We start from the raw sequence: 13,305 nt of genomic DNA, 5'->3' as shown, positions 1-13,305 counted from the left end.
ATTCTGTGGCTAAGCACAGAAGTTACACATAAACTGGTTTAAGTGATCAGAAACTGGTTTAAACCTGTAACAGAACAGAAGCTCAGTGCACATAAACCAGTTTCAAAATGGCTGAAACTGGTTTAAGATAAACCTGGTTGAATGTAGTACCAGACTTAACTGGTTTAGGTCAAACTGGTTTATGAAACTTCTGTCCAAGACCCCTTCCTGGTTCAAATTAAATCAGAGTCCTCCAGCATGCTGGCTGTCTGCTTCAGAGAGCAGGGCTGGTCCCACCGCTCTGTTACCTAGCTATGACAGTGAGGGCACTGGCCTCACTGGCCCCCTCCAGGCAAACCTCAGCTGGGATCTGGGGCCAGGGAGGGGGGTTAAACTTACAGTACAGAGCTGCCCTGCTCTGATGGCTTACTTAGTGCTGGCTGTGACTGTGGACTACAAATCCCAAAGGCACCTGGAAGCAGGAAGAGAAAGTGATGACCAACCCTGCAGAGTCCTGCTGCTGTGAGTGTGGACAGCAGAAATAGGAAGCAAACACAGTCCATGCTGGCTACATGCCAGAGAGCTGTGCTCTAGTGCCCCCTGACTTCTGACTTGAGCCACTGCAGGCATGTGGTTGCATTTCCTGAATCACAAGTGAATATCTGTTCATTTGCTTATTGGTTCAATCTTTGCAGCTTAGAGTAACCTGCAAAGACTGAATCAATTCAGCCTCAGACTTTTTTGACTGTGTACTTATCCTATGCGTAAGGGATTACTGTGGAACACTATGAGACCTGTATATTTTCAAGTAAGGTGTTGCACAGCATCTGTTGCAACAAAACAAACAGAAATGTATTTGCTTATAACTGAAACCTGAATTCAAACGGTCCAAACTTCACTTAAATACCAGCACCCAGTCACATACTTCTAACTAAATAAAATACTATACAACAAACTCTCTGCCCTTGTCTTGAACGATATCTTGATGGGGAAAAGGAAGTATCCATAGGGAACAGGATATTCCAAATAGGGCCTTCTGCTTTAGTCTGTGTATTAATTTCTTGGATTCTCTGAACTAGAAATAAAACAAAAAAACTGAAGTGCTCTATGTTGCTGGCTTTTATGACGATCACTGAAAAACCTAAACCACCTAAAGACGTTATTCCTTAGCTATCTGACAACTGAACATGGCATCCAATTCTATTTCTGGAATTTTCAGCTCACCCAATCAGACAAAAGGCTGGAAAGAGTGGAGGCATTCATCAAATTACACAGAGGGTTCCATCTGTTACCTTAAACCTTTGTTATCAAGTGACACAGAGGATATGCTGAAAAACTCATGCAAACAGTATTAATTTACATTTTATTTTAAAGCATTGTATGTACACTAAGATTATTAAGGAAGAAAAAGGAGAAAGAAAAGAAATTTAACAGCTTATTTTGGAATAGATATACCTAGTTCTGGCATGCTGCTAAAAGTCTCTAAGGAGAGGGCTATAACTGAGGAGAAAGTACAGTGCTCTGTGTGGACCGCATGACTAGCTTGCTGATGTGATGAAGCTCATTTTGTTCGCTTGTTGAAAGTTTTGTTCCTTACCTAAAAGACTTTCCATACAGCCATGCCAGCCCAGCAGAAGAAAGTCATTTTTTGTGTAGCTGGGTTATTGAGCTTTGCTTGTGCTCTATGCATTGCAGCAGCTATCGGGACTCAATTGTGGATAAAAGGAACAATACTCTGCAAAACTGGAGCCTTGCTCGTCAATGCTACAGGACAAGAACTGGAGAAGTTTATTGGTGAAATTCAGTATGGGCTTTTCTATGGGGAGCGTGTTAGACAATGCGGGCTCGGAGGGAGACCTTTTCAGTTTTCATGTAAGTAACATGAATTATTAATTTGGAATTATTAAATACCTTAATGCACTCTATCATGAGAACTAACAGATATGTATTTGAGTGCATTCCTATTTATTTAAAGGATTTAACAAGTGTAAAACATTCAAAGATTAAATGGGATCATTTCTGAGGTGTTTGTATCCTAATATTTAAACTATTTTACTACCTGTATATCATCATTGACAATTTCAGTATAACTGTATTATGTTTTATTATAGCAAATGTCTCTGTCTCCTCACTCTTGTGACAATGTTTTTGGACTCTAATTCATCTGTTTTGTATTGTTATGCATCTGTCTATGTCAGCTGTATTATGTTCTGACATGAAACAAATACTATTAAGATAACAGAAATCTTATTAGAAAGCCAGAACATGTCCTCATTTGCTTCTTTTGAGGAACAGCAAAGCAAAGAATTAACAATCCACTGCATAACTGAAAAATTATAGTGGGTTTATGCCAATACATATTTAATTAATTGCCCTGCAACCTGAACTAGGTATCTTGACAGAGAATTTTATGGGGGAGAATTGTTAGATATGCTTTTGCTTTACATGCAATATTCATAACCTGTTTATCTTGGAGGAGAAGATCAATAAAAAGATCAAGTGAACACAGTTTATATATAGCAACATATTAAATAGATCATAACAAATAGTTATTTGTTATATGTACAGTATCTCACAATATGCCACCTGAAGTTATTATTACAAAATACAATTTGGAAGCAGCCTGCTAAAATAGTACTGGTAAATTACTTGTATGAGTCATTTGTGGTAAAGTGAGGTTACCAGATTAGGTTTCACCAATGATTTACTATATACTATTTTTGTGAAGTAGTAGACCAAATACATTTAGTGTGTTATTAAGCTTTGCCATGTCTAATTAAATTCCATAGCCAGTCTATTTATATATCTGAAAGTTCTCCTCTTTATTACTTTCCCTGCTGTCACAATAGGCTGATGTTCTACCCTGCAGGTTACAGTCTGGGATGAATTTTCAGAGTTGTCTACTAAATCCCAAGGAATTAGTTTTCAACTATAGAGGAGATTATTATGAGCTGCAAATGATAAAGCAGATAGCAAGCTAGAGCAATGTGACCAAAACTAGTTCATGTTCATTAAGGTAATGGAGCTGCTAAGCATGACTAAGCTTTCCCTGCAAAAAAAGGAGAACAAAGCATAGGATCACATGATCAATTGGTGGGAGGGGAAAGTTTGTCTCCCTAGCAGGTTGGGAATGCAGTGAATTTCTCACTAATAAATTTTGGCATAAGCTGTAGTTTGTGCAACCCTTACATTGAGTAGAAGTTACTCAAGCAGGTAGCCCCACAGACTTTTAGTGGGATCACTCACATACAGGTTTCTTAACACGAGGCAGACTGCAAACTGGGCAGTGAGTTTTTAGGCCATGCATCTTGGCTTCATATTGTAAAACAAATTTTCCTTGTCTGGCATGGCGGGCCTAATGGAAAAAAAAGAGTTGATACCAAAATTATGCATCTAACCTATCCTAAATTGCTCACATCTCATCTCTTTGAAATTTCATTCTTTTTACATGTCTTTCTCTGTGGGTGTAAAAATACATTCATATTTTAATTGTATATAGGTAGAGTCTGATAATCTACTCAGGCCAAACAGTATGAATCTCAACAAGTGCTCTCGATTATGCCAATAGGCTAATCAGTGTGACTAAAAGGTATCAGAATAAAGCATGTAATGACTTTCACGTACAGCAAAAATGTCAGCAACCCTATAAATGGTACTATTCTGCATATCAAATGACCCTATTTTTAGATTCAATTTTAGGAAAAACAGCTTCTTCCCTGAATAAGCTGATTCTACAGATAAAGAAAAGCTATTGTCCCACAAGAGATTCTGTGGTTATTACTAAGGTGCATTAACCCAAAATTTTTAATTCCCTAGAAATATTCAAATGAAAAATGCACCAAAAGGTTTTTATGCACCAAAAATGCAACCTGGTTTTTATTGCATGCACAAAAGTATTTCAAGTGCACAAGTCAAAATCAGAGGCATACAATTATAGATCAACCTGTATATAAGTTGAGTGTGCCTTCTATAATTCTTTTGAAGAGAAAAAAGTGGAAGTATAATCAGAACAATTCAGTAATTATTTATTATGCTTATTATGCTAGCTACAGAGCAGCCAAAATTTGGACTGTATCACACTAGGCACTATACAGAGTAGCTGACAGTTTCTTTCTTTGACTTTTGTTTCTAATTTCCTGTTTACCTTGTTATATGACTTCTTTCACATGTTTAAATAGCCTTAATTTTTTTCACTGATGTTGCTTGGCATCAGTCTTTTGTCTACATAATTTTATATTCACAAAGCACATAATTCATTTCTTCATGGCTATTGAAAATAATTTATTGGTAGAGTATTGCTAATATTACCCCAGTTAGTTTTATAAGACCAGAAAGGTTTAGAAAGGGATGGGAGGGTAACAAAAAGATAATAAATGTACAGTTAGTAGGGTTGTGATGATAAAGAATAATAATATATTAAAAGATCCCGAAGTGCTTCATAAAGGCATATTATAGAATTGGGCAAATACTGCACCAAACCTTCCAAAGGTATCTTCTGCGCTGCTTATTTTTTCTTGCAAACACTAGGCTCTTTTTTTTGAGCTTTCTGAGAACATTCCTTTGTGGCAGAAAAAAATTGATTGGCTGTTCACCACACATGAATTTCGAAGTTGCATTCATGGTAGTTTTACTTCATAACTGCAAATAATTTTCACAGAAGAATATGCATGCTCATCTAATCAACGAACAGAAACAATGCCCCATGTAGACTGTCTAATTAATCACAGCTAAGTAACACCGCTTGGAATAATTAAAACAGAATTCTGAATGCCCACAATGAACTGGGTGCTAATTTCATCCAAGATTATATTTATACATAATATATGTATTATATATATGTGTATGTGTATTATATGTGTTATGTATTTATATATAACATATTCCTGGATGAAATTATCACCCAGTTCACTGTAGGCATTCAGAACTCCATTTTAATCATCCCAATATTACATTATATATCTCATATATAGCATAATGACTAAATCTGAGAAAACTGCAATGTTGCATACATTCAATAAATGAAAAAAAGAGACTTAAATGAGAATAATTTACTCAAAGCTAATATGTTTTGTCATCCTCATTTTTCAGAGGGAGATAATGTGGTTTTAAGAGAGAGAATTTAAGTACATGTTCAAATTTAAGCACATGATTAACTGACTTCCCTCAGAATTTGAGCACTTTTCACAGATCTGTGCTGGATTTAACTGTTTTCCTGACTTGTTCAAGATCATACAAGAAACAGAGTCAGGAATAGAACCTATGCCCCTGTCTCACTGTTTTCTAATTACATCATTAGTATACAATGCCTTCCATTTACTCTGCAATGTTATTTGAAATGATAAATCCTATTTAAATGCACAAGAATATTTTGTTGATGCATCCTGACAAGATAATACCAGGAAGTAATAATTGATTCCTGGAGGTTTAAGATCCTGTTGCAATGTCCTCCTGCAACCAAGTAATATCATAAATCATTTTATAAAAACACATCTTAGAAAAACCACAGTCACTAAAGCAAGAACTTTCACTGACAGAGGACAATGAAAGAGTTAATGTTCCCTTTACAAATTACTCTCAGGCCATTTTTCATTTAGTTGGGAGAGCAAATGCAACTTACTTACTATAATGCAATTTTTATGTTTAATTAGACTGGATACCTTAACGATATCTGCACTTAACAAAGCATTTCCCATGCAAAGAAACCATGTACTAAGAGACGTCAGTTGATAGTCTCCATCTCTCTGAGCATACACATACACTAGAAGCAAATTCTCTCTAAAAGTCATTCAAAATGTCCCAGGAAGTAGAACAATTATATGCAATATATGTGTTCACCATTTAATGCACTGAAGTGCACTGTAACAGCTCCGTGAAGAAAGGGTCTGGAAAATAGGTTAAATGATTTAGTTCTATGTTTGTTCCCATTAAATGGTCCCTGCTGACCACTCTATCTTTTTTAATTGTAAAATGAATTTGCTCTGCCAGCAAACCCCGTTAAACTAGGGGAAGTCTTCTGCTTCATTTACTCTAGCTGATTCTCATCAGTTTCTGGGTCAGCAGTTCATTTTCTAAAGGTCACTGGCATTCATACCTACCACACAAATTCATTCATTATAATGGAGGCATGCTTTTCTTTCAAGACAACATCGCTGCTGGATTTAATTTTCCTGATACGTCACCTATAAAATGTTAATGATATATAAAAATGTTAAATGTAGCTGTTGAAGGATCAAGCCAATACAATTTAGTTGGTTTTTAAGATAAAGAGAATAAAAATTTGTGTTATTAAGTATACAATTTTGTTCTAAAACATTAAGTAAAGCTACTAGAATGAAGCTTGAAAAATACTTTTTGTGACAGGATGTACAATATACCTGTTTAGATGTCCACCCAGATTAAGGGATCTGTTTACCCTAACGTTGGTCTAAAATACTTGGTACATTACAAAATGTATACTACCACTGATGCAGGCATTTTTACTACTAGAAAAGGGAATAGGTATTATAAAGAATAGGAAGCAAAGTATGTACAGGGAGTATGCATGAAACTTTGGTGTTTGGCAGTACAGATAGACAACTTTCTAAGTTTACACATATACAAATATCTAATCTGTATATGCAGTTCTAATAAATTTATATTCAAATTAGACATGCAGTTCCATCCATATAAATATGTACTCACCTTTTTTAAGATTAGACCCTAGGTCATCAGGAATTGGCAGCAACTATCAGATGATGTTTTGGGTAAGAATGAGCTTGCTTCTTCCTGGTGCTGTGGTATTATCAAAAAAGGTTTTTTCATAGATGAACTGGAAGATCTTTAATTATTCTATGAATAGTTATGTGTTTGAACTGAACTGTGAATACATGGCTACAGTTAAGTATAAAGTGTCTTGTATTCTTTACGGGTGCTGGAAATATAATATTTTTTGCCAAACTGCTGTTCAAACAATCCTGATCTTGTGAGATTTGATTCTGTAGCTGGATATATTTCACCTCAGTATGAAAGGAACATTGATGAGATAGTCCCTGATGGATGCATGCAAAGGAGATTTGATGGGAAAGCCATAGTTAATAATATACTCCTAGGCTAAGTACAGAGGTTTAAAAAGCCTGAGGCAGAATCGATTGAATCTTTGTAGGTTTTTCTAAACTGTGGAGATTGGACTGATAATGAACTGAACTGACATTCAATGTTTCGGTGGCCAAAGCAGGCAGATGCCTGCACTGGCCGATGCAAGGAGCCCAGGCATACCCACACATGCCTCCCATCATGCTAAACACTGCCAAAGGCTGCCAAACCCAGCCAATCAGCAGCCCATGCCTGATTGGCTGCTGGACACATGCCCCCATCCCCTGCTGTCAGCTGCAGGGAGTAGGGAGAGCCAGCAGACAATCCCTCCCCAACCCTACCCCTCACCAGCCACCCACCTCTCTGAGAGGCAGGGGTGGGGAATGCACCCCCCCAGCCCAGTACCAGCCCCGCTCCCAGTGCCAGGCCAGGGGGTGAATCCCCCCCCCACAAGAGGCCAGCAGCTGGAAAGGGGGTGGGGCTGATGCTTTTGCAGCTTGGAGGCTCAATGGGTTGGGAGGGAACCCCCACAAGTAAGGCTTCCCCTCCATACACACTGTGCCAACCTGGACAGGGGAGTCTGAGGGGATCCATTCCCTTGCTCCCCCATCCCACTGGGCTGACAGGCCCAAGCAGGAAGCCAACTAAGGAGCAGAAGCTTTACTGCCTCAGCTCTGTGACAGCTGGGGGCAGGGCCAGCCCTGCTCCACCACAGCAAACAGCACAGCCCAGAACTGAAAAGCATCCTGGGATGCTGGGGGACTGTGAGGTAACTTGTGTCAGGAGGGGATCTGGGACACAAGCTTAACACAGTGATTTAACCTAAATCAGTGAAGTCTGATACTACATCCAACCAAGTTTATCTTAAACTGGGTTTGGCCATTTTGAAAGCAGTTTATGCGCACTGAACTTCTGTTATGTTACAGGTTTGAATGGGTTTCTAATCACTTATACTGGTTTGTGTGCATCAACACTGGTCAAGAAAAAAAGAGGACAGGGCACTTTCAAGGCAAACTGGTTCAGAAAGTCATAAGCTTTTGTAAGCCAAACTCTTCTTCAACAGATGTTATGACAAAGAAAGGTCAAGAAAGGTACAGATTTTATTAAATCTTTCAAATAGTTCTGCAAATAGCATTCTTCCCAGAGTAGGCTAAAGGGCAGGAGAAAAAGAATTTGAGTTGCTGGACTCATCACAGTCTCAATTGTACTTTTTAGGCAATAGTAAGAAAATAAATGTTATAGTCAAAAAAGCTGGTAGCAAAATTTACAAACATTTGCTTAACCATAATTAATTTGTTTGGCATTTAGTCATGAAGATAAATTGACTTGATGTCACATTACCTGCCTTTTTATATTTACTGCATTGCAGGCTACAAAACTGTTTGCTGGTAAACATTTTACAGGTTAGATTAATTTATGTGAGGCTTCTACTTAGCTCTTTCTCAGCATGTTATAAGTGCAGCAAGGCAGTTCTGAGGAGTTATTACCCCCGATTTAATCATGCCCCTGTGGATCAGGAGCAGTTAAGTGTGCTCAATGATTAGTTCTAAAATATCTGTTGTCATCAAACAAGCACAAGTGATTAAAAATTACCCTCTTCTAGTGGATCTGATTCACTATCCATAGTGGCCCATGTAAGTATGCTCATAATTTAAAGTAATAGCTAAAACTCAACATATAAGGATATTAAAAATAAATAACTTCTGTATACATTATCTGGTGTCTGGTCACATTGACCCACATGTTTAGCCAAGTCTCAGCATAGTCTCTAATCCAGTGATTCTGTGCAGACTCGTCCCTGTCCTGCCTACTCTTCCTCCCAATTGGGTGCTATTGCCCTTACAGCTAATTGTCCTCAAAGCATGGGAGGCCTGCTGCAAGAAATCAGATACAGATTAACAAGGCAGCATATGTTAATCATTTTTTACAATATACAGTACTCAATATTTAATAGGCTGCAAAATAGCAATATACTTCTGACATTTATGGGTCAAAAACAGAGTCATAAGAAAATATCACATGTCCAGGCAATAAACCAATAAAACCACACTGAATCAGAGCAGAATGAGGCACAGATAACGTATTCATCTGATTCCTCATTTATTTTAGCATCCTCCCTTTTGTTCTATATTTCCTTTGACTTCCTTAATCCACTCCTCCTTGTTTAGGCTAAGCTGTTTTAAAAAAATCCACTAATATTTGTTTTTCTCAATGGTGTAACCCACTCTTGGCACTGACTGGAAGGTGTTGCAGGGGTGGAAAAAAACTGTTATACTACAGCTGCACAGTCACAGTGGCAGTATGGCAGCAACCAGAAGTCACCACTGCCCCTATGTGTGGCAGCTGCTCTGGGTGCCCAGCCACATTACACCTCTGGTTTTACTTAAGGAAACTCAGGGGAAATATTCTGCTCTTCTAAAATACCCTTGACCTTTGCAAGTACTTGGCTTCAGCAAAATGAAAGTGACTTCTCTGACATAAACTTAGTGCATTTGTTCTCCCTTATTGCCATAGTCCATGAATTTAAAGGGATTAAGATAGGTTAAGTATGAAATTCCCTCTCCAATGCAAAACCTTAAAAACAAGGAAATGCCAAGTTATACGGAAGCTCTTAAGTGCCTCTTAACCTAAGTGCCCCCACAAATTTCACAGCCAGTTTGAGGCTATACATTCACCAGGAAATTTCTTTTGTCTCCATACTGCACACACAACACATTAACCTCACTCACAGCATAATTTAATCCTAATTGCAATCAAACTTTCCTGAGATGTGTGACACCTAACACATATAACCTTTACATATTTGAATGCTGAGTGTCTGTTAATATGTTGAGGTGTAATTAAGGATGTTTTTTTCCTAAAAAGGTCCTATTCTTAATTAAACTTAACTCTAAATCTAAGCAACAGACACTCAGCAACATTTTTGTACTTAAAATCCCCACACAACCCCTACTGAATTTTATTCAAGTGGTATACACACTCACAAGAGCACGATACACTCCAGTGTGTTAGCTAGCACTGATAGACCCTAACTGTGTCAACTACAGGTTGTTTAGATTTCAAAAATTGTGACAAAAGAGCCACATATCTTTGCAAAACAATTTTTGCAAAAAATCACATTTTTCAGCCAACTCTACTAAATCACATCTTACCGCAAGTCATTCTGTTGAAGTCAATTAGACTATTCACTGAGGGAATTACTACTTAACATAAGAATGGCTAACATAATTGATTCCTTAAGACTGTCAATCCTCATGGCATCCTTGAGCCTGTCAGTTTAGCACCTATCAGACTGTGGTTGCTATATAGACAAAAAGTAATCTAGCCCCTCGTGTAACTGTAGTGTAGTTTTTAATGACTCCCTAGGTTAAGCTAGAAAGAAACATTTTAGGAAGCAGTCAAAAGTATATCTAGCTCATCTTGAACTTTCCAGCGGTAACACCATGATTTCATTAGTATACCTAAAGAAATCAATTTCAGACTCAGGGCTTAGACTTCTGAACATTATCAGCTCCAGCAACATCACGGACTATTCCACAGTGCTACTATTTCATCATGCTAAAGATAACCCTTAGGGTCCATAAACTCTTTCTGATGCCTTATTTAACTTCTCATTATGCAATATCAGATTAGCCCCTTGTTGGTCCCTGGTCATTGCATGAACTCTTCATCTATTAATACAAGGTAAATGGGTCACCCTACAGTTATCTTGTTTCATGGCTGAATGAGCTGAGTTCCTAAAAAATATTTTCAAGACTAAATCTCTGTTTTGTATACAATGCTCTAAACAAAACTTGTCTCTCTTTGTATCTTCCTTCGTATCTATGTCATTTAAAAAGTTTGCCTACGTATATTGGGCAAACCAGTCCACATGTAGCTTGTAAGAAATACCAGGTTGCAAAATCATCTCCTTCAGTGTTTATTACATCTTCCAATTATGTTAGAGATGGGCTCATACCAAAATCATGAAACTGAACATCCTGGATTTTTTTTCTGTAGGGTTTGCAGGTACAAATTTCCCAAAAAGCCCTACCTCTATGAGATTAAAATCCCGTATTTGTATTTTTTGGACCTCTGTAATCATTACATTTAGAACTGGATTATGTGGATTCTCTCTTAGTTAGTTTGTACCATTTTTTGGTAAATAAATGTTTACATTATGTCCTGTACTTCTTTTCCTTTGGTTCTTGTAAGCATGCATGCTTCTTCAGTATTTGTAGCCCATGGAACAATTCAGGTTTCTTCACTTATCTTTTCTAATGTATTCTATTTAATTTTTAAAAAGATAAGCACATTATATAACCCATGCCCAGGATGTGTCTCTTCACCATTGTAAGTGGAGGGTACACTATGTCAAGTCACAGGCTTCAGTCCCTAAGGGTGCTTTTACACATGCTCCAGAGGTTTGAGAGAGCCACTCTAATTAAAGCACCACATCTCATGTATCAGTTTCCCTGCACTTCAAAATGGCAGCAGGGGCACTTGAACTAAAGCTCATTCAATGAGTTTTAGTTCAAGTGCCCCTGTCACCATTTTGATGTGCAAGAATGCTGATACATGAGACACAGGAAACTGCCAGAGCGCAATAATTACCACACTCCAGCAGACATGATTAACTGAATCTGCTCCACCGCACTGCAATTACAGCACATCAGAGCAGGCTCCATGCTCATGTACAGGCACCCTAACATCCTATGTCCCTCAGACATGGGAAATACCATGGGCCTAACAATCAAGCTAATGTAACTCATTTCTAGTGCAGATGTATAAAACCAGTTTTATCCACAAAACCATCCTCCCTGCACCTGACTTTGCATAGTCCTCCACACTGCCTCAACCATCCACAGCTGAGAAGGGACAAGGTCCTGATGTGGGAGGAAAGAGATGCACATCATCCCTCAACAAGCTCCATGGAAAAGCTAGTAGGAAGTTAATTATGATACTGTTTCTTATAAACACCCCATTGTGTACATCAGTGATAAGGAAGGATTTACAGCTTCTCTTCTCTACTATTAAGGAACAAGAAGGTGAACATTTCAGTCTGCTGATTTAGGGCTGATTTTCTGTATTGAAAAGTTATAGAAGTTCTATCTAAAAATCTAACAAAAATGAAGCTGGCTCTCAGGCTGAATGCTCTTTAAAGTGTAGACATCACACAGGAAAGTTCAGCATTACTTTCTGAGTGCAGGTAAGGCAGTAATTATTAATGCACATAGGTAGATGTGATCGAGAAGGAAAGATGGGGTTCCCCCCACAGCTAGGCTCTCCTTCTTGCCTAGTCTACATTTCTGAATTCTAACTACTGCTTCTGCCTCCAAATACCTTTGCAAATCTGCTTATAATCCATTGTTGATTACTTCATTTTCCTTACCTGATATTTTGAAAAAAGCATAATTTTAAATGGTTAGCACAGAATAGCATGACATCCTTGGACTGACTTCTGAAATAATAATTTTGCCAAATTTTAGTTATAATTTATGTTTATTTTCTTTTTAGTTTTTCCAGATCTGCTCAAAATTATCCCTGCAAGCATCCACGTTAGTGTCATTCTCTTCTGTACAGTCCTGATTGTCTTTGCTCTGATTGGAACCGGGTTCTTCATGTACAATGCATTTGGCAATCCCTATGAAACTCTGCATGGCCCAGTAGGATTATACCTTTGGAGCTTCATTTCCTGTAAGTACTTTACTATTGTTCATCATGTAAATCTGTCATGTAGTCATATTTTGTCATTTAAGATGAGCAAGCATGCAGCTACAACCCTCAGCAGTGTCAAGAGCTCAGAACTACAAAGCAGAGTTAGGTAGGGTGAAATATTCTATGTTGTGGCAGATTTTGCTATTTCACCATTTGGCTCTGGTCTGATTCAGAATGAAATCATGAAGGTCTTGTTCTCAGCCATAAAAAATGTCAAATGCCAAGCTCCCTTGGAGCCACAGACCTTGAGAACCTGGGCTCTTCAGCCACCCCCTAAGGCTAAGTATAGACAGTCTGTCACAGGCCAGCTGGGCACAGTGAGTATATCAGTTTAGTTGCAGACTGACTGAGCACTGCAACTTCATTAGCCACTGGGCTTTTTGGTTCAGGATCGAGGAGGTGATGTTGGAAAGGAAAGAAATGACAAGTTTTACTTACAAAAAAGAATGAATTTTACTTATGACAACAAAAGATATAGTTTGCATATATAATAGTTAATAAAAAGGTTAAGCTAATAAACAGACAATGTAACAGTACAAATTAAAATTGACAGTGATA

At 37.9% G+C, this 13,305-nt stretch overlaps 1 protein-coding gene across 1 annotated transcript in view; it reads left to right on the top strand.

The window, feature by feature from the left end:
- Nucleotides 1–1,284: 1,284 nt before the first annotated feature.
- CLRN1 (clarin 1) overlaps nucleotides 1,285–13,305 on the top strand; it is a 17,301-nt gene continuing 5,280 nt past the window's right edge. Inside the window, exons 1-2 of the mRNA XM_019503093.1 lie at nucleotides 1,285–1,851; nucleotides 12,547–12,726. Coding sequence (XP_019358638.1) covers nucleotides 1,599–1,851; nucleotides 12,547–12,726 — 433 coding nt within the window. The 5' untranslated portion in view covers nucleotides 1,285–1,598. The remainder of the gene's footprint in view (nucleotides 1,852–12,546; nucleotides 12,727–13,305) is intronic.

Source organism: Gavialis gangeticus, unplaced genomic scaffold (genome assembly GCF_001723915.1).
Source record: "Gavialis gangeticus isolate Ggan-Ray unplaced genomic scaffold, GavGan_comp1, whole genome shotgun sequence".
Classification (NCBI taxonomy): Eukaryota; Metazoa; Chordata; order Crocodylia; family Gavialidae; genus Gavialis; species Gavialis gangeticus.
This window is presented reverse-complemented; position numbering and strand designations above follow the sequence as displayed.